Source organism: Gossypium hirsutum, chromosome A05, assembly GCF_007990345.1.
Source record: "Gossypium hirsutum isolate 1008001.06 chromosome A05, Gossypium_hirsutum_v2.1, whole genome shotgun sequence".
Taxonomy (NCBI): Eukaryota; Viridiplantae; Streptophyta; class Magnoliopsida; order Malvales; family Malvaceae; genus Gossypium; species Gossypium hirsutum.
In genome coordinates this window covers 24,368,653-24,395,267 of record NC_053428.1, presented here as the reverse complement: position 1 = coordinate 24,395,267, position 26,615 = coordinate 24,368,653, and the positions used below count along the sequence as shown (strand labels likewise).

General features: G+C 29.9%; 2 protein-coding genes across 3 annotated transcripts; both read right to left on the bottom strand.

Annotated features, from left to right (window-relative positions):
• Positions 1-10,777: 10,777 nt before the first annotated feature.
• Positions 10,778-11,536, bottom strand: LOC121228890 (uncharacterized). Its single transcript, XM_041111905.1, has one exon. The coding sequence runs from the start codon at positions 11,534-11,536 to the stop codon at positions 10,778-10,780; it is 759 nt and encodes a 252-aa protein (XP_040967839.1).
• A 518-nt stretch (positions 11,537-12,054) lies between these two features.
• On the bottom strand, positions 12,055-25,652 carry LOC107943994 (protein transport protein Sec24-like At4g32640). Of its 2 annotated transcripts, none has more exons than XM_041114061.1 (26): positions 25,335-25,652; positions 24,226-25,178; positions 23,459-23,698; positions 23,168-23,242; positions 22,928-23,026; positions 22,706-22,817; positions 22,213-22,340; positions 21,452-21,571; positions 19,914-19,994; positions 18,784-18,861; positions 18,547-18,639; positions 17,891-17,945; positions 17,692-17,768; positions 16,840-16,911; positions 16,603-16,686; positions 15,831-15,950; positions 15,652-15,720; positions 15,043-15,120; positions 14,791-14,929; positions 14,340-14,504; positions 13,995-14,140; positions 13,739-13,918; positions 13,091-13,179; positions 12,918-12,949; positions 12,377-12,509; positions 12,055-12,244 (listed from the first exon to the last, which is right to left on the bottom strand). In XM_041114061.1, exons 2-25 carry the CDS (start codon positions 25,099-25,101, stop codon positions 12,403-12,405), a joined length of 3,315 nt encoding a protein of 1,104 aa, XP_040969995.1. In that variant the 5' UTR covers positions 25,102-25,178; positions 25,335-25,652; the 3' UTR covers positions 12,055-12,244; positions 12,377-12,402. The 2 variants fall into 2 exon arrangements, with proteins under 2 accessions (XP_040969995.1, XP_040969994.1); XM_041114060.1 differs by having other exon boundaries at positions 25,326-25,581.
• Positions 25,653-26,615: the final 963 nt, after the last annotated feature.

Sequence of the window (26,615 nt, the reverse complement as noted above, 5' to 3'; positions counted from 1 at the left end):
ATAAAAAATAAAAAAAAATTGTATCGAATTGTTAAGTTGATGAATAAAAAAATATAGATTATCCAATTACAGAAATATAAATATTATGAAATATTTTAAATAATAGAGAGATGAGGGTGTAATTTAAGAAATAAAAAAAATAGAAATTGAAACAAAATGCGATCTCTCCATAGATTCTGTATAACATGTGTTAGTGCATATCTGTTTCTGTTTCAGTCATTTTCTCATTTTAATTATCTTTTATTTTGCTTTGGATTTCCAAAGGAAAATCCGGCCAAGATCTTTGTTGCCGTTTGGTCATGATATCATATGGGAGGTCTCTCTTATTTTTTACTAATTATCTGCCCTTCCAATTCAGATACTTTGAATTCTATATAAAAGAAGTTACATTATTTTATAATTACCACTCTTTCTTTATTTATATATTTAAAAAACATAGATTAGTTAATTAAGTCAAGATCGAGGTTTTGAGTTCTTAGATTTGATTATGTGTCATGTAAATATTACATGTGAGTTCTTTCTCAAATTATTTTAAATTTTATATACACGATTAGAGGTATTTATGAATTGGGTCGACTCAAAATATATGTCTAAAATTTTGTCTAAGTTTACCTATACTTTTAAAAGATTAACCAAAACCCATTTTAAGCCCATCCATATTATTTTTAATTTTTGTAAAAAAATATTTTTTTATATAGTCATCTTAACATTATTTTAATGTTTAATTAAAGTAGTATTATAGATTTAGTGTATATTTATCTTTTTAATATATTATAAATTACATAATATAATGTATTATAAACTAAAAAACGAACCAGACTAGCCTGAAGCCTTAAATGTTCAAGTCCAAGCCTAGTCCATATTTTAAACAGGCCTATTTTTTTTGCCTAAACTCATTTTTTGGACTTAGGGTCCATTTGTTTACCAGGAAAATATTTTTCGAAAATTGTTTTCCTGGTTTTCCAGTGTTTGTTTGCCTTAAAATAACTTACATTGGTAAAACGTTTTTAGAAACACGGGAAAATGAGAAGGGATTTTAGGGAATATGTCTTACAGATTTTTAATCGGTAAGACATTTTTCGAAAAGTCTTCCTCCACTCACACCATATTCTGTTAATACATACTTTATCCGATTAAATTATGCATTTGAGTGAAAATCGTATTATTTGTAAAGTTCTTTCTCTCCTTTTTACAATGCCAATTGAGTGAAAATAATTGTTACAAGACAAAAGATTCTGATTTTTCTAGCACGAAATTGCTTATATTATTTAGTAATTAATTTCAAATTTTGGTTGCAGTTTTTGTCTAAAAAAATTATTAAGCTAGAAAAATCAATTGGCATTGTAAAAAAGAGAGAAAGAAATAAACAGGCATAATTTAGCTAGATGAAGTATATATTAACAAATATACTTAAAATCTAGTTGGCACTTAAAATCTAGTTTACCCATAAATAAATCATTGCAATATATGTAAAAATAATTTAAAATATAAATTTATTAATACATATATAATAATAAACTCAGATAAACAATGAACATATAATAAATTCTTAAATATATATTTGTTTAATTTAAAACAGCTTTTTTGAAATATTTTCAAGAAATTTACCAAACAGAAAATATTTTCTGGAAAATGATTTACTTTTCTGGTGTTTGGATGAATCTATGTAAAATATTTTCTATTTGATAGATTTCCTGAAAATATTTTACATAGATTCATCCGAACACCAGAAAAGTAAATAATTTTTCAGAAAATATTTTACTGGCAAACAAACGGAGCCTTAATTTCTTACTCAAACCCTTTCAAATTTTGGGCAGGCCTTTGGAAACATGTTTATGTTGAAATGCATCTGAATTTATTTTAATCTAAGTTCGGTTATATTTTGATTTTAGGCTTATAATTGTTTTTTTATTATAATTGAGGACAAAGATGTAGTTACTTCAAATATCAAAATTAAGTCCTAACTCTCACGCCTCACAGTATAATAATCTTATCATGCAGCTAAGAGGTTGTTAGCACTTATAATTATATTTATAAACTCTTTAAAGAAAATAAGAATATCGAAAAAAAATACAGATTAATTTGTATATTTAAAAAAAAGAAGTTAAACATGACTTAAAAAAAAAGTAAATAGAAGAAAGTTGGTTTGAGGGTTAAAGCATGGTTGGATGAATTTGTTTGAATTAACAGATTGTGGGATGTGACCTCTGATTTTAGTCTAATATTTTCGAGGTATAACAGTAAAAGATTGAAATATGTAACCAATTTCAATTTAATTTAAAGACATAAAATAAATAAAACGCATCAAAAAGTTGTTGGTCCATCCTCAACTTATCACGGGTATTTATTTCTACTTCATCAAAATCTTGATTTCCTGTCTTTTACCATAAAATGCAATTTATGTCTTTTCCAAATTTAAGAGAAAAATTATAATTAAATTTTAATTTCGATTGATATGAATATTATTATCAATTCCGGAGGGCGTAAGTCCGAATGCGTTAAAATGTATTATCTTTCCATTTATGGGTTGATGAGAGGTTATGATTTCTTTAATCACCTTCCTCTCATTTCATGTTACTACATCAGCAAAAATATTTTAAAAAATCCTAAATAAATGATAAAAAACTAAACAATATGGAAGACTTGTCTGACTTACTTTGAACCCATCTTACTTATCTAAGTTCAAATTAAATATTTTTAATTTTTAATTTAAATTTTATTATAAAATATATTAATAGAAAATTATTTATAAGTAGAAAATTTTGACTTTTTTGGTATTATTTATGTTCATTTTATTGTTCATATTTAGGGTTCGTGACTGTCCTTTCTGATAATGTTCTCTCCAAAATTCGTACCTACAAAGCCAATATTTATTGATCTGAAATTTTAACTTTTAATCAACATTTTTAAAATCAAGATATGACTTAACCCATGAATATCTTTGACTTTTTTTTTTACATAGAACACTTTATGACTTATTAATGATGTAGAAAACTTTTTGTTTCATTTGTTACATTGTCAATCTATGATAGAAATAAAAATCAATATAAAGTATTAAAATTAAATAATAACATCTTTTGATTCTTTCATTTATTTTTCAAAATTTTAAATGTTTTAAAAGATATGGTTGTTAACTGTTATACACATATATAATAATATTTGAGATTTAAATCACATTTAAATTTTTTTTATTTTACAAATTGAAATACTATAATATATTAATATTGTTATTAATTAATGAGATTTAGATCACGTCTTTAATAAATTTTAGAAAAGTAAATCCATTTATTAAATATTATTTTTATTTAATAATATATGATTAATAATTTTTATGTAAAAATAATATCTTAACTAAAATATTTTATTTTTATTTTATTTAGAAATAAAATTGATTTTATCAGAATTTGAGAGAAAAGATTGTTATAGAGAATTAATTTTGTAAAATGTATACTTCATATCTTACAGTTGTTGTTGTTATTTATAAAAAGTTGTTATAAAAATAAAAATAAAATATAAAAAAAGTTAGTTCTACAACAAACTTAATTGTTATAATAAAATGTTATCATAAATCTGTCAATTTTTTTATATTTTTAAAGGTTTTTTTTTCAAAAAGTATTTACCGGTAAATATTTATTTAAAAAGAAAATTCTAGTTTTTTATTTAAAAATAAAACGATTTGCTTTAATTTTTATTTTATTTTTAAATAAAAGATGTAAAACTATACATGTAAAAAGGAAAAACGATTCCATTGATCCATTAAAAGAAGTAATTATAGAAAACTATTGATGATTAGGTATTCTTTCACCATCATAAGTACTATAAACATGGTTTAAGCACCCAAAAAATTACTAGCTTAAATTAGCCATTTAAACCAAGTTTTGGCAATAATTTTGATATTTTTTAGGGTAAACTATAAAAATAATCACTTTTGTTTGTCTCAGATTACATTTTAACCACTTATGTTTGAAAGGTTACGGTTTAGTCACTTACGTTATCGTTTTGTTACAAAGTGGTCACTGTACCGTTAAACTTCGTTACCTCTCTAATGATAGTCCTACGTGGCAATTCAAATGGTTTTAAATGCCAACTTAGATATCCAGTTGCTGAGGTGAAAATAGGTTTTTAATTAAATAAATTTAATTTGGAATGCCACATAGGACATCCAAATTGGCATTTAAAACCATTTGAACTGCCACATAGAACAGTCGTTAGGGAGGTAACGGAGCTTAACGGTAAAGTGACTACTTCATAACAAAATGATAATGTAAGTGACTAAAATGTAACATTTCAAACATAAATGACTAAAATGTAATCTGAAGAAAACAAAAGTGACTATTTTTGTACTTTATCTTATTTTCTATTTAGAGCAATAAATCACTTGGACGACATAAATTTGTAAAGCCTAATTAATGGTGGAGTCAGAAATTTTTTTGGGACGAAATTAAATTGTATATTTTTATGATAGTAAAAATGTAATTTTATCATTTTAATAGTCTATATTTTTATAAACTTTAAAGAGTTAAATCAAATTTTTATCATTTTTTGAGGGCAAAATGTAAATTTACTATTACTAATTTAAAGTTTTATAAATTATAAAAAACCTAAATTAAAAATTTACCATTTTAGGGTTGATGGCTTTCGGGTCTATACTAAGCTCCACCATTGAGCTTAACCACTCCTAAATCTTTTAAATTACTCGAAATTAGAGATAGAGAATGAAATTTTTAAGACTAAAAATATATAAAAATAAAATTAATAAAATTATTTTAAAAAAATACCAAATTAGAATATTAAACCGTAGTATAAAAACTAGCAATCAAACTTCTCATTTTATATTTTCGTGTTGAAATTTCTTTTTGAAATGGAAACTTTTTGTTGGAACTCGAAACAACTATAAAATGCCCAAACTAAAAATAGAAAGAGTCGATTCATTTTCATATCCTAAGTTTTAAAAAAACACAGATAAATATATAGAAACAGTCGTTGATTATCACGAGTACTTGTAATGTGTGCACCTTCATTTTATCTTGCACTTGTTTCATGTGTAAATTTTATCCCATATTTTCAGTATGATCGGATTTTTTTTAATTGTTGGTCCCTGATATATTTTTATTAATTTAATTTTATATTGTAATATATATTTATAATTTAATCCTGCACAAAAACATTATGACTGTCAAACATAATCCTGAGATTGGTAAAAGTATGGTAAATATTTTCTATCTTCTTTAGGGTGATTCAAGGGACCAACTGACTTCACCTCCCATGTCATTGTTCATATATCAATAGCTAGGACTCAGGATGAGTTTATATATAATATTAATATATGTAATATTTGAGATAAATATAATAGAGTATATGTATAATAAATATAATTATATTCTTAGATTTAACGGTTAAATCACTTAAATATTAATTGTATAAAAATATATAAAAAAAGTGTAAAATTATTCATATTTTATACATGTAAGTAGATATCTATCTTAATATTATATATTATTATAGATTTAATATTTATATAATATATATCACATAATATACAATATAATGTATAATTAGAAAACGGATACAAAACTTGGATCTTAAAATTTAAAAGTACAAGCGATTCATGTATTAAACAAGCTCAATTTTTTTATTCAAATTTAATTCATATTTTAAATAAATTTAATTTTTTATCTAAATTTATTTTTAAACTTAATATTTTTATTCAAATCTTTAAAAAATATAAAATAAAATTTAAATAAATCCTAATTTAACTTTCAACCCATTAATATACCAACCGACAGCGGCAATCAAGCATTTTCTTTAACAAAATTTTTGGTAAAAGAAAACAAAGTTAAAATGTTTTACCGGAAAAGAAAACAAATTCCAAAAGTAATTTACATATATCGAAATTTCCAATTCTTTTTCGAGGAAGGTGTTGTTTTGTACGAAAACGATTGCATCAATAGGTTGTTTGAATATATATATATGATTACATTTAAATGATGTAACGTAAATTTATATATTTTTTAATAAATTAATTATTTATTATATTTTGCATTGAGTAAATTATAATATAGTAACCCATTTATTAGTAATTTTTTCTATTACTCAATTATCAAAAGTTATATCTTGTATTTAATGATTATAGCTTATAAAATTAGCATAATAATAATTTTAACCCTTAACATTATAAATTATGTGAATTTAGTTAATTAAAAAAATTTAACTCTCAACGTTTACACATTATGGAATTTAGTCCTTTTTTTTTTTGTGTGACCTTGAGGGTTAATTTCAAAATAATGAAAAAAGATGAAATAATATTATCTTAAAATTTTTTGATGTTTCCATTTTTTTATATATTTTTAATCAAATTTAGTTGATAAATTTGATTTTATAACTTTTTAGATGAAAGGGATATAAAGAAAGACAAAAACTCGAAAAAAACAAAAATTACATAATATGTAAATGTCGAGTAATAGATTTTTTTAGAATCAATACTAAATTGACATAATATAAAAATACCAAAGATTAAAATTGCTTTCAAGCCATTACAAATTGCCACCGCAAATTAACTGATGACAAAAAATAAAATAAAAAAAATTAGCTACTAATGGTGACAAATTATACAACTTATATGCATCAAATATAAATAAAAATAGAAATTGCAAGAAATGAAAGGTTAATGGAAACCCACATGCCAAGTTGCTTAAACTAGACAACAATGAAAAGAGAAGAGTACATTTAGCAATCTTCAATTGTTTAGTTAATTAAAGACAAAATCAATAAAGAAAATCCCATTAAGATCTTTCTACTAATATTAGACATGATTTGTAGGTCAAAATTTCTACCTTAGTTAACACATAATTTTGAATCTCCCATCAAATAAAAGACAAAATTTTAATGTATTCAAAGCAAACCCATCCAGGAAATAATAAAGTTCCTATGCTTCAATTTCATAAAAGATTCCCTAAAAAGAAAAATTGGATAAATATCAATTTTGTATATAAATTTTGGACTAATATGTAATTTGATGCATGAATTTTGATTTCAGCAGTTATACACATAAAACTTGAATCATGGTGCATATGTATACATGAAACTTTGATTCTGATTCAGTTGTACATATTTAAAAAAATAAATACATACAATCATTTTCATATATTTAATTAATATAATTGTTTGCATATGCAATATATCAATGTAAAATGATGCTAATTCGATGATATTGTTAGTGATTTGTGAAAATTGAATCCAATCAAAATTTCATGTATAGAAGCACTCAAAATCAAAGTTCATGTATGACATTGTACATTGAATCAAAGTTCATGTATAATTTTGATATTTATCCTAAAAAATTGATATAAGGAACAAACTAGAAAATAGAAAAGATTATTTTTTTTTCAAAGAAAAATGTTTATCAATATTTAATTCTCAAATTTATTTTGATTTAAGTTCAGATATATTTAAATTTGGCCAATATACTAAAAAGCCCCAATTATTATACCATGTCTAAATAAGCCTATAATCTATAATTTTTATCCATGAAAGTCCTCCATTTTAATATTAAAGTAAAAATAATTTAAAATTTTGAACTAATTTTGTCTATGTGAATTTGATGAAAATAGTTTATTAAATAGAAAATAACGTAATATTTTTTGAAAGTGAAACAAAATAATATTTTAAAATTTCTTGAAAGTACTTATATACATAACACTTAATCACTATTTTGAATTTTATGTCAATGTGAAGGTGTTGATATAAAAGTATAGGTAAAAATAGTTTAAGGGTTAGTTTAAACAAAGTATAGTAATGTAAGGGCTTTCTTAATATATTAACCCTTAAACTTTCAATATGTTGTACTTTTAAGGGTTTAAAAATTTTTTTATTATCAATTTTTAAGGAATTTGAAACTCCATTTTATTGTTTTGCCTAAGGCTTCAAAAATGTCAAGAACAAACTTGCTTCATATTAGAGTTGATTTCACTTTTAATTGATTAAACATATATTATTTGTAATTTGTATTTAAAAACCTTTATATATATATATATATTATGAATGCATTATTTTTTTTAGTAAATAGAGAGAGAGGTAATGAGTTGTTTAGATACAAAATTTGGACTTAATATCAACCAAAATTTTAAATTAACAAAAGTTTTACACAATTTTCAACATTTATTGATTTAAAAATAATATATTAAAACTTTTAAAAAATAATTTTCAACATATTTTTACTATATTTATATTTCATTAATAATTTTTATATGTGCGGATTGAAATTAATATCAGCATTATTCTTTTATTTATAATTTGAAAAGGAGATTATGTAAAGAAAAATAAATATAATCAGAATTTATAATGAATTTATTAAACCATGATTTTAAAAAAAAAAGTCAACGATTTATTTAAACTATGCTCATGAGCAAGTGCATAAATATACTCCTGAAAAATAAGTGGATATAAGAAATCTTATGAGCGGGATATATTTAATTCTAAATATACTTGTAATTCTTCCATTTCACATTCGATTTTAACTAAAAATAAAAAATCTATTCGGTTATTAGATGATACATAGTACGATACAGTTAAAACAAGATATTATAATAAGAAAAGAATAGATACATCAGAAACAAATGGATTCATTAACGGATTCTATATCCTATCTAAGTTTGTATAATTCACATTTTCATCATATTGATATCATACATTGTATGGGGTCTTCTAATATTGCAAGAAAGTTACTTTTCTTTTTAACCCTTTTTATTTATTTATTTATTTTTGGGAAATTTATGGGAAAATTTTGTGAGTGTGGGTCCAATTGGTTGTCCACCACGTGTTGCTTAGAGAGGGAAAATGGTGCGGGAACATATGAACCATCCGATCACAGCATATCATCATCATCATTTCTTCTTCTTTTTTAATTGATTCGAAAATTATTTTCTATTTTGGTTGTGTTTTAAGGCATAAAAAATGGGTTTGGTTTGGTTTGGGGTTAGAAGGGTGAAGGTAGGTATACAGTCATATAGCAATTTCAACGCTGCAAATAAATTCTTCACTCATCAATGTAACATTAATTATTTAAACTATTAACGTCACCCATAAATATATATTAGGTTTCAATAAAAATATAAATTTATTTAAAATATGAGTAAAGTTCTAAATTTTATAATAAGTTTGTGTTCTTTTATTTTGACTTAAGAAATAAATAATAATAATAGTTCTTCCGTTAATGAATATCCAAAATTAATTCAACCTATAAGTAGGGGAGGAAACTATATATTTTATAGGTATGAGACAAAAAGAAAGAAAAGAGAAATTGAAAATCAAAATTGAATTAAATTTTATTTTTATTCAATCTATAATTAATTTTAAGTTTTTATTAAGTAATATAAATATTCCATATTTAAAATTGGAAATATAAATTAAAATATAATATATAAGAATAATTAAAAAAAATAATACATAAATTTTTTTACTTGAAAAGTTAATTTTTTTTTAAAAAAAATTATGAAAAAGGGTTTAAAACTTCGCTAAATAATATCTAGAAATCATACAACAATATCCATTTTATCAACACAATTTTTTTTTAAAAAAAACCCTAAAACAAAAAAATAATATTAAAAAATTAAGAATAAAATTAAATAAATTATTATGAAAGATTTATCAAACCAAGTCCAATTCAACCCTAAAATTTAGGGTCTTTAGATTTCACTAATTTAATAGTGTGTTAAAAATTTCAAATTCAAATGAATCCAAATTTATTTTGGATTAATACAAAATTATAAAAATAGTAATAATTATTAAATATATAATTATTAAGCTTTTATAGGTTTTTCTTTTTTTGTGTGTAGTCAAATCCCCATTTTCGTGTTCTCTTTCTATAACCTTATAAATGAAGGGAAATTTTGTGTTTAGGCTTTAGAACTAATTAGTCTAAGATGCCCATTTTCATCAGTAGTCCAGCAGTAGCTGCCATCCTCCTACTGCCGAAATTGATGTCTAATGAAATAAATGTTTGATTTAATTTTTATTTTTTAGAAAGAGTTTGTATATATTCGGAATTTTTATTACTATTGATTTCCCATTCTTCATTACTGAAACTCAAAATTATATTTTGAATATGAGGTGGTTGTGATGGTAGGAAACACAGTCAACTGTTTCATGCAACTACTACATCAACATCAGTTTTAATCTGAATCGACCATTATAAATACTGTATAATTTAATACTACTTAAACTCAACTCAACTAATTAACTAGTCTGTACTGTACATAAATTTTTATATGATGAAATTCGACTCTAGACATTTAAAATCGAAAATCTCAACCTTGCGAACACCTCATCAACAAATCTTGAAAGCTTTTAATTTTTTTTTTAAAAAAAAAGTAGGATACAAGATTAAAAAGCTTATAATTGTAATTGTGAAGCAGAGTGGCATTTGATATGCTGAGATTTTGGCATTTAAATGTGTGCAGATAGCTTTAGAATAGTGCAGGGATAAACAAAATGTAATTATGTTCTGCCGTTCTCGTGAATTTGCAAATAATTTATTTGATTAACCTATTTTTGTAATAAACCATATCTTTAGTAACAATGAATAAAAGTAATTGCAATTTTTTCATATACCAATTATTCCGACAGTAAGAAACCTGCAAGCATAGGAGTCATATTTGCTCCGTTGTTGCAAACTTGTTATTTAAATCAATTCATGAAACTTACAATTAGATAGTATTAGATATTAATTAAGATGTAAAAATTTACACTTTAATCGAGATAGTAGAAGAAGAAAATGAAATCAAGTTGGCATCTGGAATTGGCGCAACGGGCATAGGTGACTGGTCTTCAACCACTTAATGATGCAACCATCATGGAACACATGTGTGCATGGCATCGAGACAACCTTCTCACCCTCCGAAAACTCGTCGAGACAGATAGCACATTCTTTGTTCGTTGAGCTCAAACCCTCACGTAATCTCCTCCTCTTCTTCAAAGGTAGACGATCTTGTTCTTCATCATCACCCCATTTATAGCTTCTCAAAGCTTGAACCGACAAACATGTAGCAGGCTTGAAATTCAACATGTCCTCATCATCACCATCATCATCGTAGTCGTCATTCAATTCATCAACCTCATCATCATCATCATCAGCCTCATCATCAACATCATCAACCGGCACCTTGATGATTACTTCCACTTTGAAGGAAATGAGTTTACGTGCAAAGTTAAGGGGGTTACTATGTATCTGCCGTGCATAAGACAAGATACCAGGAACGATGAGGGTCCGAATGTAGTCTAGAGGTGCACCCGTTCTTTCTAACAAGGAGAGTAGGATGTTGGGACCGTCTTTGTTGGACAAAATGGTGTCCCGACAATATGTGACGGACTCATTGAAACTTCCTAACATTATTCCCCTATTGAGAGATGAAACGAAATGAATCCCCACAACTATGTTGAAAAAGTCATATGGGATATGACTATAACATTGTTGTACTTCAAGATTATTGGTTATTTCCCTTAGCTTGATACGGTAAATAGAAGCAGCTATTACTACCATCTTGCAACCTTTTCGATCGTTGAGGAGTTTTTCAGAATCACAGTTGATGTTGAGAGTGTAAATACAAATGATATAAAGTTAGGGGATTAGTTTTTTATAGGGGCTTAATGTTTTCCTATTTCTTCTACAATTCTACACCAAATAGGTAAATTGCATGTTTACTTATTACATTATAATCCTACTCAAAACTCCTATCCTTATTTATGGATAAGTTCTTAGTTAAAATTTTAAAATATAAACAAATGTAAAAATATTAAGGACCGTAGGATAGGATAGGATAAGACTGAATATTTGCATTGTCAGATTTAATTTATTTATTATTACCTATTTCAAATAAAAAAATTCTAATCCAGCTTGAAATTAATAAATATTCGAATTGATTAAATATTTAAATTTAGTAAGTTAATTTTTTAAAGCATAAATAAAAAAATGAATTGAAATTTGGGTACCCTGATTCATTATCCAAAGTCAATTTGAAATTTGGATAATTCATTACCGGAAAGACTAGGAGAAGTAGGTAACAAAAACCGAAAATAATTGCATTATTAGTAATTCAAGTACCTCACCGCCAAAGTTGGGTACAATTAAGAACGTTTGTTTAGCTCAAAATTGGGGTTTCAGGAAATAAATAATTGATATAAGATATGAAATTACAATGTTTGTGTGCAGCTTTTGATCTCCAAGTGCCATCACTACTTGTGAAGCCAACTGTAAAATGCATAAAACATTCTGTAAAACTTTCCCTCCAATCGCCGCACAATATATGTACAAGAAACTCCGAGTAGGAGGCCACTCGGATTCTTTCTTCTTCATGCAAAATCCCAAATCAAAATTGAATACCTGTTGTTGAGGAAGCTTGAAACTTATCAAGACATTTTCATTTGGATTTGCCGATGAATATGTACAAGAAACTCCACATAAGATGGCCCATTTGCATTCTTGTCTTCTACCATGCAAGATACGAACAACATTCCTGAAAATGTAGTAATTCAATCATGAGAATCCCCTAATATATTTGCTTTTCTTTTCTTCTAAAATAGAAATGATTATAAGAAGCCTGCAACCATAGAAGCAATTTGCTTCATTGTCGTAAAAAAACCAAGGCAAAAACTCTCGGACAACAATTAAACAACCTAGTCTCTGCTCTCAATTACATAGTTGAGAAAAGTTTATATGATGCATGTCGGAAGAATCCATGGCTATTTTGGTCAAAATAATCTACATAGGATATATTTAATACTTTTGTAAGGAGGTAGTGGGGGAATGGTGTCCAGGATTTGAACCCTGGATTTTTTGCCACTACACCAGTGGCTCAGCTGACTAGGATAATTTATTTAACCATATCATAGTTTTGCGTGAGAAGGAAGTTCAATGCACTTACCTGACGGATCCCCCTTCTTGCACAATGTGAAGCTGCAACAGAAAATGAAAAGAATGTAAAGATAAAATTGTATTAAACAGAGAAATGGTGTTCAATTTGGCTATGAAGGAAATGGAACAGAAACTGTTCTTTTTGGAGTAAAATAACACTAAAGAAACCACCATTAATCATACCGAAGGTAGGAGCATCTTTGTTGGCGAATCACATTGACTACATCATTGAAGTTCTTTGATAAAGGATTGGAAAATTGCTGCATCACAAACTGAACATACAATGTTGACAAAAGAGAGTTAATGTCTGTACAAGGTAAGTGAAAGGGTCTAGACACAGAATAAAGCTTAAAAGTGAACAATATTTACAGGGGATACCCTAACCCGGTAATCCTAACATTTGAATCCAGGGTCACTCATTTGAGTGCCATACTAGTCAGTCATCAAGCAAAACAGTTTTCAAGACTCTACTCATCGAATCCAAAAATCAAATACTCCATAAATAACAAAGAAATTCTTACTATTAATGGAAGGAAAATGAAACAGCATGCAGAGTGGCACACAAAATTCATCATACAGGTAGTTTAATAGCAATTTCAAATCATAACCCGGATGAGGTCAATTCAATATACAATGGACCATTTGAGTTTAGTATTTAAATATTTGATTTATTTTTAAATAAAAAAAAGTGTAAAAAAATATCCTAAGCTTATTTTCAGCAGACAAAAACCTGAAAAATCAGGAAATACAATTTCAGGTGCTTAACAAGTTGTTTCTAGTAAATAAACGAATTAATGAGGATTTAAAAAAAACGGAAGTAAAACAAAGTACCTGAGTGGGTACTTCGTCAACTGAGGTAAAGCCAAAAAGTTGTTGCAAGATACTTGAATCCACTGAGCTTCCAAAATATATTAAAGCATCCTCACCATTCTCAAGAAGATAGATTCCATCATCACAGACATGTTCACTAGAAAGTGGGATTGTAGGAGGAAGAACAGATTCATCCCCATCCTGTCCAGCAAGCATAAATTGTCTGTTGGCATGGTTAAAAAACTTTGGACCATAAGCCAACTAGAAATTTTATTACCTTTGAATCAACATTGTGGATGGCAAACATCCTGGGATAAACCAATGGGATTGCCAAAGGAGTAGAAAGGGAGGAAACATAATTGAACCAGAAAGAACGGTCATCTATTCTGCCATCATTTCGCAACCCTCTACTCTTGATTAATGCTGAAGAAAGGAAAAGACAATATTTATCAACAGATGAAAAATACTTCAATTTTTCCTTGACAAGATGTCTGAGTTTCTGCCACAGGATTTGCCAAAATGGAAGAAAAAGTTTGAAGATGAAGATTAACTAAATTAATAATAATGGAAATGAATGAGATACGGATCAAGTAGATAAATTAACAAAAAGAAATATTTATACCAAGAGTATATAGAGGGAGAAGCTTAAGAGCCTCAGGAAGAATAAGCTGTCCAGTTGATGATACTGTGGCGCAAAATTTACGATACGAAAGCAGAATGTTGATGCAAAGATTTGTAACATGGTCCCTCACTTGAAGAAGTGGGCATGTAGGAATTTCAATTGCAGCTGCATTCAAAGTAAATTAGTGAAATGCAATAGAGTCAGTATTTGTGCAGAATGATACCATGAAAAAAACTGCGCCAAAACTCTTTGGATAAAATAACCAAGCATCTCGTCCACGTAGGACCAATCCGTAATTGGACAAATAATGGAAATGCAGAGCATTTTCAATCACAGTTTGAAGCAGAGCAAACAGGCCAAGATAAAGAACAAAACCAGTAAACTTGCACAATCAATTCACCCAAAAAGGGAAAAGAAGATAAAGAAAGATGTACAATACAGATTCAAATACCTTGCTTTAAGAAACATGTGAATTGAGTATCCAAGTCAGCAGAGCGAAACAAATTACTTAGCATATTTGTGCACGGCAAGGATAAGTTTGTGACTCGAATTCTTCTTTGTCCATAAACAGTGGTATAGAGAAGGGCACACTGGAAAGTTAAAGCCAGAATATTATAAACGCATAAAATTTTTCAACTTGTCAATGCTAACAAATAATGTAAGAAACATGGAGATTAAAAATTCAGACACCATTAATTAGTACCTGAAAGCCACATTCAGAACCATCTTGTAATTTGTCATCATGCTTTAATGTTACCAATATGCATTTGTCACAGTCAATCTGGATAACAAGGACAGGTCATGATTGAGACAGACTGATATAGATAAAACACTAAAATTATCTGCTCATAACCATGTCAAAATCCTTCAGTAGAAAAATGTGTACAATTTCTTTTATAAAAACTTTATATATATAAGAAGCAAAATTGCCAATTCATGAGCTACAAAACTTATGGCTCATGAAAGCACAAAAATACACATGTGGCAAGGGACAAACATTGAATAAGGAATATCTAATTTTGGAACCCAGCTAGAAGCATTATATCCTACATATTTGATCGAAGCATATTTTCTAACTCTTTTTTTCCCCTTTCAGCAAGGATTAGCTAATCATCCAACTTGAGTTCAAAGCTAAACATTTTGCACAAATATAATTTTATATTTCTTAAGTTAACCAAACAGTGACAGCAATTATGATCAGATTTTTTGAATCATGCTTAAGTAATTAAATAATTAAAACAACTGCGGTTAAGAAGCTAAAACACATTAATGAGAAATATAAGACCCAGTATTTTTCAATAAGAGCACAAACCCCAGCTAGGTCAACATCCGTTGGAATGCGTTTGCAGAAGTTTCCAGAGTAATCTTGAACTTGAATACCCTACAAGCATTCGAGGGGAAAACATATAATAACATGGTTATTATCATCATAATGCGATAAGTCATGTATCAATATGTCACTTAAGAAGCAGAGCAAAACAGAAATGTTACCTGGCTGCATCTTACGCGCATGACAGCCTCAAAACCTTGGGGCCTAGTGATGTTCCATCTAAGGTCATTGTAGAGCTTTGCAGGATCAGATACAGCAGAGAAGGGGTAATAATAATAAACCTGGAGTCAGGAGAAACGCGTTGAAAAGTGTCTTCCACTCAAAAAATAACTCTGCGATCTGATACTGAAGTTCTCATACATAGAAGTTCAACATGTAGATATTTGGAGGCGAGTAATATATACATCAATATGTAGTCAGGTTCTAAAGTTTCACCAAAGCATGCGACAGGCTAAAAGTTTTTTTATTGATTAGTACTCTGCTGGGACCAATAAACAAGTAGGAGGATGACACCAGCAAGTTCACTAACAATGACAAGGGAGTAATGTAGTTTATCACAAAAAGACGTAAAGACAACTTCTTTTCTAACAAAAAAAAAGAGGAATGTTTTTACCGCTCGCTTTAAACTTGAGATGCACTTCATCCATAGTTTTATACTGTTTAACCAGGGAAACTAATGCATGTAATGGAGACTCAGCAGGCCCCGCATATAAATTATTTGCATGTGGTTTTGAAGATTCCATAAACAGAGTCAGAAAAATGAGAAAAGCTACCATGTCCCGATTTTAGTAGTAACTTGCATTTTATAACCTGACTTAAGCACAAAGATGTCCCAATAAATACTGAAATACAAAGATTTTGAAGTACTATGCAACAGAAAATTTTAAGCACAGCCACACGCAAGGTTTGCAACAGAAAATACAAGGTTAATACCTGGCCTCCTGTTGTTCTTGGGATGACAGAGATTGAAGCAATATCTACGTAAGTCTGAGTAGTTACAAAAACATCAACACAGACCTGCCATGAAATGCAATACAAGACCATGCTGAAAAATTTGGGTCATAACATAGATTTATCTAACCAGCATGAATTTCAGCAAGCATTCATCAGGCAGATTTTTTATATCACATTATAATGGTATCAAGTAGAAAAAATCTACTTTAAGTTTACCTGATACTCAGCAAATTCAATTGCCATTGTCTTGAGAATTTTGTCAGCTGGTTGCAGTAATTTATGAGCCTCCTAATCAATTAGAAATGGGGGAAAAATCAAAAAAGAAGAAGAATTCTATCTTGCATTGAATAAAAGATAGTTCCTGCTTCAATTAGAAATATTCTGAATTTATAATAAACATAACATCAAAGGAGATTCAATATGAAAGTGCTGAAAAATAAGATATTCGTATCTGAAAATCTGATTAATAGTTGGCAAATTCTTTTATGAATTTATAGATGATTTGTTTTCCTTCTTTCTCTCAGAAGGGGACTCACACGCATCATCTACTATCAAGTGAAAATCACCATGCACTACAAAGATGATTATTATAACCATAACCATCCCAAAAGGACCAAACCATTGAATGCCTATCAACTAAAACATAATACAGGAATTAAAAGCCTAGTCAATAACTTCGCAACAATATCACTTTTTGGTCAGGAAAAGAGTCTATGCCAAACATGATATTTGAAAGAAGATTATCAATATCTACATCTAGAAAATCAAAGAAGAATTTCTACTAATAAATTAGAAAACAGATTCACCAGGGTCATAATAAATCAAATTCTTATGCACTAACTATCCCAATGCTCTGAATAGCTGAAAGAATCAATTTGCAAATGTTAAACAGATAAAGCAGGTTCCAGAGAAGAGATGTAGCAGCTATAACACTGAAGTTGGACAAACAAACAGAAGATTCCACCTTTTTTTGGTTTTTAAGTCTGGAGGGATAACATCTCCATCAAAAAGAACAACCATAATATGAAAAGAAAATGGAGAGGAAACAATTGAACAACATTAGCAAACCTTTTCGCTAGCAGAAATGTTAGTTCTCCCTTCAGCCTCCCTAGAAGATAGGGCACCAATGCCAACAGATGGCAAGACTGTCACAAAACATATGTTCATTAGAGTAATGTGGGAAATAATATAATAAATTCTGTCTAAAAAAGCTGTATGATACACATTCCAGAACATGCAAATGTCGAATAGGTACATGAGAACTTGCCTGACTGAAATACTAGAAGCTTCCCTCCAGTACTTTTCATGGCCAAGAATGCAGCCTGAAATATAAAAAGAACACCAAGATATCAACATCTACACTTTAAATGTACAAGAATTGCGTCACACCCTAAATTATGACCAGGCGTTATTAACTTTCCAGGAATCTGTAAACCTCTTAACCTTGATCAATCAGGCACCTTTCTCCATCAAATGCCAATCAGCAGCCAAAAAACCTCAAGGAGAGGTAAAGTTTTCAAACATGATTTGTTTAAGAAGCAGGGGTTAAGTTTCTAGCCTTTCAAACCTCCAAAAATTCCCACTTCATTTGATATTTGTGATTATAACAACAATGCATTTCCTTAACTAGGGTCTAGGAAACAGTTTAATCTACGACAAAATCCTCTGGTTCTGGACACTATAAAATAACAAAACTCATTAACTTGCTATACAATTTGGCAAGTTAATGAATATCCCATTGCCACCTAGGATTGCTCTTGTGGTAGGATCAGTGGGACTGAGTGGGGTCCATAACTCGTAAGTTTGATCCTATTGGTCTCTTCTTGTATTAGAAAAAGACAACAGTATCCAATTAATGATCGAAATCTGTAAAGCACAAGAATTTTATCTGTTAATTTATAATATCACCTTGAAATGGCTTACCTTAATTGCAGCACCAAAACATGACTCAGCAGTTGTACTAGTCTGAAACATTGTTGGGATGTTTTCAAGCAATAGCTCTAAATGCTGGCGGCACTGAATACTCAGAAGAATAAACCAAAGTCAGCAGAAAGTATTAGATAAATCTCAAGTATGACACGATAGCATCAGCCACTGTTACATTTACAACTTGTAAACTTCAACAAATACAAGAAAAAATCCCATAAATTAAGAACTAACCTCAGAAAGCTGAACAATGACATCTGTTTCAAGAGGGGTATAGACATCTTGTATGTCAGGAACGATAAGCATCAATGGCTACAAATTTAAGACAGCAAATCAGCTAAAGGACAATTTCAAGATGTTCTGCGGTATATTATATCAGAGAAAAAAAGATCATATAAAATAAATTTGAACGAGTTTTCACTGATCTATAAAATATGAAACTTGAAACATTCATGCCATATTCCAAAAAAAATCTCAATTTTAAGAGACAAAGAGACTAAGGTAGATGTCCTCAAAACAATACTTCTTGTAATGCTATTTGGACACACAAACACATTATTAACAGCATGTTTTTTTTTATCCCCCTCCCTGTTTTTTCTTGCGATGATTAACAAGCAAAGTTACTGACTACTACTTTCATGTCTTTTATACTAAAATGAGTAAAGATGATTTCCACTATTTAAACATCTTTCTTATATACATATATATAGAGAGAGAGAGAGAGAATCCACTTACACTATTTAAAACTGACTACGGCACATAGCAATATAATTGTACTATTCGTGCATGTAAAGTTTCAAATCGATCTAGCATTTCTATCATATCAATGGCGAATACTGTCTTTTTAATATATATTTAATTGATAAAATATGACAGAGGATTAAAGAATAAATTGTATAAAAAGTTATGCAAGTGCGTAAAAGTAATTTCATTTTACTCTATTTTAAATGGATCCCACATATGTGGGGGTATATACCACTTAAATCACTGTTATATTGATCCTCCATTGATTACTCATGATAATTTAAATCTCACTTAGACACATAATAGAACCATCCAAAATGCAAGGCTGCAGCACCAAAATCATAATCATGTGATCCTATGTTGACAAATTCAAGTTTAAAGCGTGTAACACAACCCAGAATATGCTTAATACACAGTAAAGTCATCAATGACACTACTTGAAATAAATTCTTAAAACTTCTTAAAAATATTAGAATAATTTATATGTTATTATGGCCAAATTGGCTTCCTTTCTTAAACAGAAAGCATCCCACATGATGAAACCATGAAAAATCTTCTACCCAATATAATAGTTGCCGGAAAGAGGGAATTTTAAATGAAGGAAAGCAACTAATACTGACCTGTTGCAGTGCCCGTTTTAAATTATAAAAATGGATTGTTGAGTCAAATGTTGCTATTCCGACCAGCGTACGAGTACCTTCCTGCAATAAGCAATTAGCACATCAAGCAACTGAACTTCCATTGCCTTGTATATGTTGAGAAGAAACCAATGGCCAGAATGGAAAAGGACAGATGCAAGCCCATGTATCAACCTCCAACTCAACTAACAGTATCAGGCATAAATTATTGCAGACAAAGAAGTAGAACTTGCATTATCTTTAGAAAGCATTGCAAAGGACATTAGCCATGCCAGATATGCAACCATCATAAGTTGTCTTGGCTAAAATCACACAATGTCATGATTTACCACCACACTCAACGGAGATACTCTACCATAATCCCAAATCCAATTTTAACAAAGACAAACAATTGAAACAAATTGGTCTATCATGACCAAAACTAAGCACATGGCAAAGCCATTTTTTGTTATTTTCTTATAAACTTTTCTCCTAAAGCCATCGGAAAAAAAAATGATAATCATTTGAATACAAGAAATAAAATTGAGCCAAATTAATAATCCATATTAGATTTCTCAACTAAAAAATGCACTTAGAATAAAGCATTAAACCCTCAACTGTGAACTCCGAAACTGACTCAAAGGTTCATGTGGAGCCATTGGCACTTCACAACCTCTATTTTGCTATTATAACAAAAATTTAAATTTCAACTTGTTTCTTTAATGCACAAACAGCATACTTTAAAGACAACAAAGAATTGCAATAATCATCAGATGTTACATCAACAAACTCACACTTTAAATTTTAACCTTTTTTGTTTAATGCACAAACAGCATACTATCAAGAGAAAAAGGAAATGCAAGAATCACACAATGTTATATCAACAAACTGACTCAAAGGTTCATGCGGAGCCATTCCCACTTCACAACCCCTATTTTGTCACTAAAACAAGAATTTACATTTCAATTTTTTTCTTTAACGCACAAACAACTCACTTTCAAGAGAACAAAGAAATAAAACAAATACGGCAATATTGCATCAACAACAGTACCTCTAGTACCTCCTGTTGGAACTAAGAAAAAATAAAAAGGGGATCTGTGGTAGATGTGCATCTTTTGACTAACTTGAAACTGAGGAAAGAAACGCTTCAGTGCTAATTTATCTAGGAAGAGTTCTGATAAAGAACTAAGCCTCAAGATACAATAATGTCTATGAAAATACATATATAAAACGTATGATACATTACTCAAGGGGGAACAAAAAAGAAAAGAAAATGGCTCCATGATCTGTTCTAACAATGAACACAAACAGTAAAGAACCCCATTCTTGAGAATTTAACAGTGCAAAATTCGACAAATAAATTTGACACAGTGATTAATGATAAAAGATAGATCAAAACACAAACTATGATCTCAGAATAGTTTCCACATCCACTGATATAATGCAGCAAAGAGAACTACTTTAGGGGGGAAGGGGGAATGAACAACTAGATTGATAAATTACAACTAGAAAGAACTTCTAGAAATTGATATGGAACTCACAGGAAGATCAGAAATAACTTGATTAATCGCACTGCAAGCTGCAGCAGTGGCACCAGTTTGTACGGCATTCATGGACACATCAATTAGGAAAAAATACACAGCTGGCATTGGATCACGGACCTGAATAGAAATTCAATCAAAAGAATGAACTATGCTCTGGTGATCTCATCCAATTAAAGAATTAACAAAAAGAAAAAAACAGATGAAAGATGAAAAAGAAAAAGGCCCTAGTAAACCCCTGGACAGAATAGTTTCATAAAACTAAATACTACCAAATGTTAGCATAATTTGGAATTGTTTAAATTGTTTTTCCCCCTCATTTGTCATTTTTTAGTTCATCTTAATCTTTTGGACACTACCCCTGGAATGCCAGATCAGTCAAAGTTGTAAAAGGAAAGATTCACTGTCTTAAGTCAATCAGGAAGACAACCAAAAGATACAGCTACCTGCAGAAACTAATATGTTACTAGGTTAAGCTAATCAAATGTTAAATTATCCCTTCATTTATACATTATCCAAAGATATATGCATTCATCTTAAAATTGCTACTTAAGCATTTAAGAAACAAAAGAGGAAGAGATGTAGCTACAGTTAAATAAAGTAGAAATAGACATGTTTATCAACTTAAAATTTACACCAAGTGTTGGGAGACAACATTGTTGGAAGGGGTAGCCACAAACCCTGAACATGGATCGTAAAACGAACATGAAATTTACCAAAAAAATCAATTTAAATTTACAAACTTATAAATTTTAACAAACCATGTACTCTTTTGAAGCAACAAATTCAACTGTTCCTCTACAAAGCTCAGGCCTCTCATCAGCATCTCTACGCCGGCCATCAGGACCAAGGTTGCAATGGTAGTCACGGGGAGTATCATCAGTAAACCCTGAAAGAAAATAACATAATCAGTGACATTGCCACCTTACTACATTACAGCAACACAACCAGAGATCGGAAATAGACAAGTTCAATGTCTGCGGTCATGGCATTTATGTGTAAAATAGTAAATGCAAAATTGATAAAATCCAATATACTAAGAATAGAAGCACAGATCACTATGCAATCTAAGAAACATATAGCCAACAACTAAGATACTTAGAGAATATTATTACATTTGAATCATAAATAGCACTTCAAACAGCTTCCAAATAAAATTTCTCAAATAATAATTAGTACTAATCCACTGTTTAATTCCCAAAGTGTAATACAGCAATGAAACACAAGCAACAGATAAAGATAAATAATACTGACCACACAAATTGCAGATAAACTTCCTTCCCTGATCAATGAACTTCATGAAAGGATTTATGTAACCTTTGCAGCGAGAACATCGAACAGGACCACTTTCCCCAAAATCCACGACCTATAGGAGAAATTTTCAAAATATGATGAGTAAAAGGGAATTTTCAAAATTCATGGTGGTCTTGACAATTTGGATAGCGAACTAGAAGTGCAAGTTGCCTATAACATCACCTGAATAGGATCCTCCGATGGATGAGGGAGGGCCATAGGTTGTACTAACAAAGCCAGCTGCATCGCAGAGGTTGTCAAAAGGTCGGCCGTGCAAGGGATCTATTATATGAAAAGAAAATAAACAAGTACATAAAACATAACAATGAGTACTGGTTGGGAAATTGCAGCACAAACCTCATTAAAATATTATGCAATTACAGAGTAAATAAGCCACAATAAATTCATATAGTTTGTCATGACCTGATTGATGGTACATCTCATATATCGTGGACTACAATTCCCGGTGTCTCTGACAATGTAATCACTTGTAGCAGGCTTCAAAAGATTACAAGTCATCAGGATAAGTAACAAAATTCAAACTGCAGCTATATATGAAGTTGTTATAGCAGTATGCATACATGCACTAACAACCCATAAAAAGAATTATGAACCTAAGCTTAAATAAAGATCAAAAGGAATAGACAAATTAGCAAGTTCCAGGTGAATTAAGTAATTTCCTCTCTATGCCTTTGAAATGATCAAAGATAATACCGGAGGAGGATTTGCTGAGTTGCCATGGCGAGTTTCATACACGATTGGTGTTGCATTTGGAATAGGTCTTGGAATTTGATTAGGATCAATCTTTGATGACCCTGACATAGGTGCTCCAGGTTGGCCCATTGCAGGTGGAATGTTAGTCATAGCTTGATTTGGTAGTGCTTGTTGTGGCATTCCAAACATTCTTGGAGGTTGTGCATGAGTAGAGCCAGGAATATGAGGAGGTTGGGTTCCCTAAAGCAAATAGAAACATTCAGAATCTAAATCATTGAAGGAAACGAACAAAATGCAAATCCACTTATACTAAACCACACAACCCTGTACTTAGAATTTTTGGCACCTCATATGCATTGTCTTAAAATGGTTTAGACCAAAATGTCATATGCCAATTGATCAAATTTGACCTTATTGAATCAATAACCAACTTCTAATTGATTCAAGCAAAAAGATACGGTCATCAGCCATTGGACCAAAGATCCAGGTCATTAGATGCAATTTTAATGTAATTACTAAAGTACAGAGCTAAGATTTCTACACCAATCATTCACAGTTAAAAATATGCCAAATTTTCGAATCAACATCAAACGAGTGCACCTAAAAGTTCCAGTTATTGAACTGCATAAATTAAAGGAAACAATGACTTTTATGCCCAAAGCAGGTTGCTAATAGACCAGCTCAACAACAAAATAATCTATGATTAATTCCAACTGATTACATTTGTTATTCTTGAAAGCATAATATTATAAAGTTTGAGTGCTAACCTGCTGGGGTTGCATCGACCATGTCTGTGGTCCATAAGGAGAACCCAGAGGAGGTGGTCTAGCCTGCGTCATGGCTGGAAATGGTGATGATGCTGAAGGCAGAGGAGGAGTTTGTGGGGAACTAACAGCTGAACTTCCCAAAACAGAACGCATAGTTGGAGCCTGAGCAGGTGCCCTAGCTGACATCATAGATGGTGGAGGTCCAACCGGAGGTTGTGAAACAATTGCAGCAGGAGGAAATCGGGGTGCACCAGGCAAAGCTCCTGCGCCAACTGCTGGTGGCCCATTACTGGAAGGACCAGCGGGTGCCCTTGACATTGGCCCAGCAGGACCACCAGTCAAAGGTGAAGATGACACAAAAGAACTAGGACGAGCACCTGATGGCGGTGGTGCAGCTGAGGCACTAGATACACCTGAAGATGGGAAAGCACTAGAAGGTAGAACTGCGCCACCTGTAGATGAAGACAATGAAGCAGGAGGAGGTCTAGACCCAAAAGGGGGTGGGTGACTAACAGGCAAACCAACCGGTCTTCCTGGGGGTACATTTGCAGGTAATGTGGTTTGCGGTGGTCCAGCAGGAATCACTGCAGGTCTTCCCACCATACCAGGTGGTGGTCCAGGCCGTGACATTGGCGGGGAAGCAACTGGGAATCCAGCAGTGACTGAAGATTGAGGAAAGGGTGGTGGTTGACCAAAAGGGGAAGGCCTAGGACCAGAATTGGGCATAGAGTGTGGCCGATTTAGGTTCATATTCTGCATGTTATCGGCTAAGGAATTGGGATTGGTTTGAAAATTAGGATTAAAATTAGGATGTGGTGATTGCTGCCGTGCATTGGCGCCGGGTCTAGGTGCCCCTGGAGGCACAGGAGCTGCCATAATTTAATCAAAACAGATTCCAATCCCCTCCTTCAATATCCCTCTTCTTTATATATTTTTTACAACACGATCAAAATCTACAGAAACCCAAAAAACCAATAATTCTTTTAACAATTCTAAGAAAATAATAAATCTACAGCAATCATGATCCCAGAGTAATAACAAAAGCAATAAGATCGAATGAAATAACGCAAAATGATATAAAATTGCGAATACATAATTACATGAAGTACCCGTGATCAAAGAAATTTGCGTCGGATCTGTAGAACGAAAGAAACAATTAGCTAAGATCTGAATGATGTGAATTAAGGAGTAGGGTTTTAGAAAGAGAGAACAGAGAAATTAGGGTTTATTTAGGAGGATTGACAGGCAGATTGGGATTTGGTGAAGGAAGGGAGAAAGGAAAGCGATACAAAGTGGGGCGGGTATTATATTTTTGACGTTCAAAACAAAGAAAAGCAACATTCATTGCTCATGCTCCCCTTGATAGAGTTAGAATTGTTACATTTACCATTTTTTTCCAATTAATGGTTTGTTTTCTTTTTCCTTTTACTAACATTGTAACCATAATTCGGCATATTTGTTGTTTTATTTTTTATACAACTTTTACTACGTAAAATCTTAAATCCTTAAATCGGATGATAATATCTGTTAAAATGAATTCAAATAATTCTTTATTATTGATAATAATGTTGATTAAGCCATATTAAATTGATAAAAGTATCATATGACAGAAGTTTTTATATTAGAAATCAATTAACAAATTAATTGCTATAAGTTAGCATGAGATGTACATGACATGCCACATATAATTGTTTAATTAATTTATTAGTTACACCAATTTTTAACAATAGAAATAGATGAAATTTTTTATATTAATAATTAATTTACTCTTTAATCTGACATAAAAAGATTAATTTACCAATTTTTTAAGTAAAAGAATTAAAATACAATATTACTCTTAATACAAGCCTCCAAAATAACTTTTACTTATTAAATTAAATTTTATTTTTTATTATAATGAAAATTTTGAAAAATAAAAAATAAAAATTAATATCAAATGCATTATAATAAATAAATAACTATTACATTTAGGATGTGCTTTATAAACCATGGAAAATTTTCATTTAATTGATTCAATATTTATTTTTCTAATGTGTTTGATAATTTTATTAATTCTTTAACTAATTCAAAAATTTTAACTAGAAAATGTTGAATAAAATAAGTAAGTAGACATGCAACTTATGTCTCAAGGTTGAAAATGTGAAGTTGATTTAAAAAAAAAAAACAGACCATCTCTTTCTTTTCTTTTCTTTTTTTGTTAAAAGGTGATGTATTTAAATCATTATATTTAATTTCTATGAAAATTATACAAAATAAAATAATATATTAGAACTCATAATATTAAAATCAAGAAATAAATAATTTTGTCAACAAGTATCGGGTGAAATGATAAGGTACATTAAATACCAATGACAGATACAGGTTCAAATTTCGGAGACGATATTGTTAGG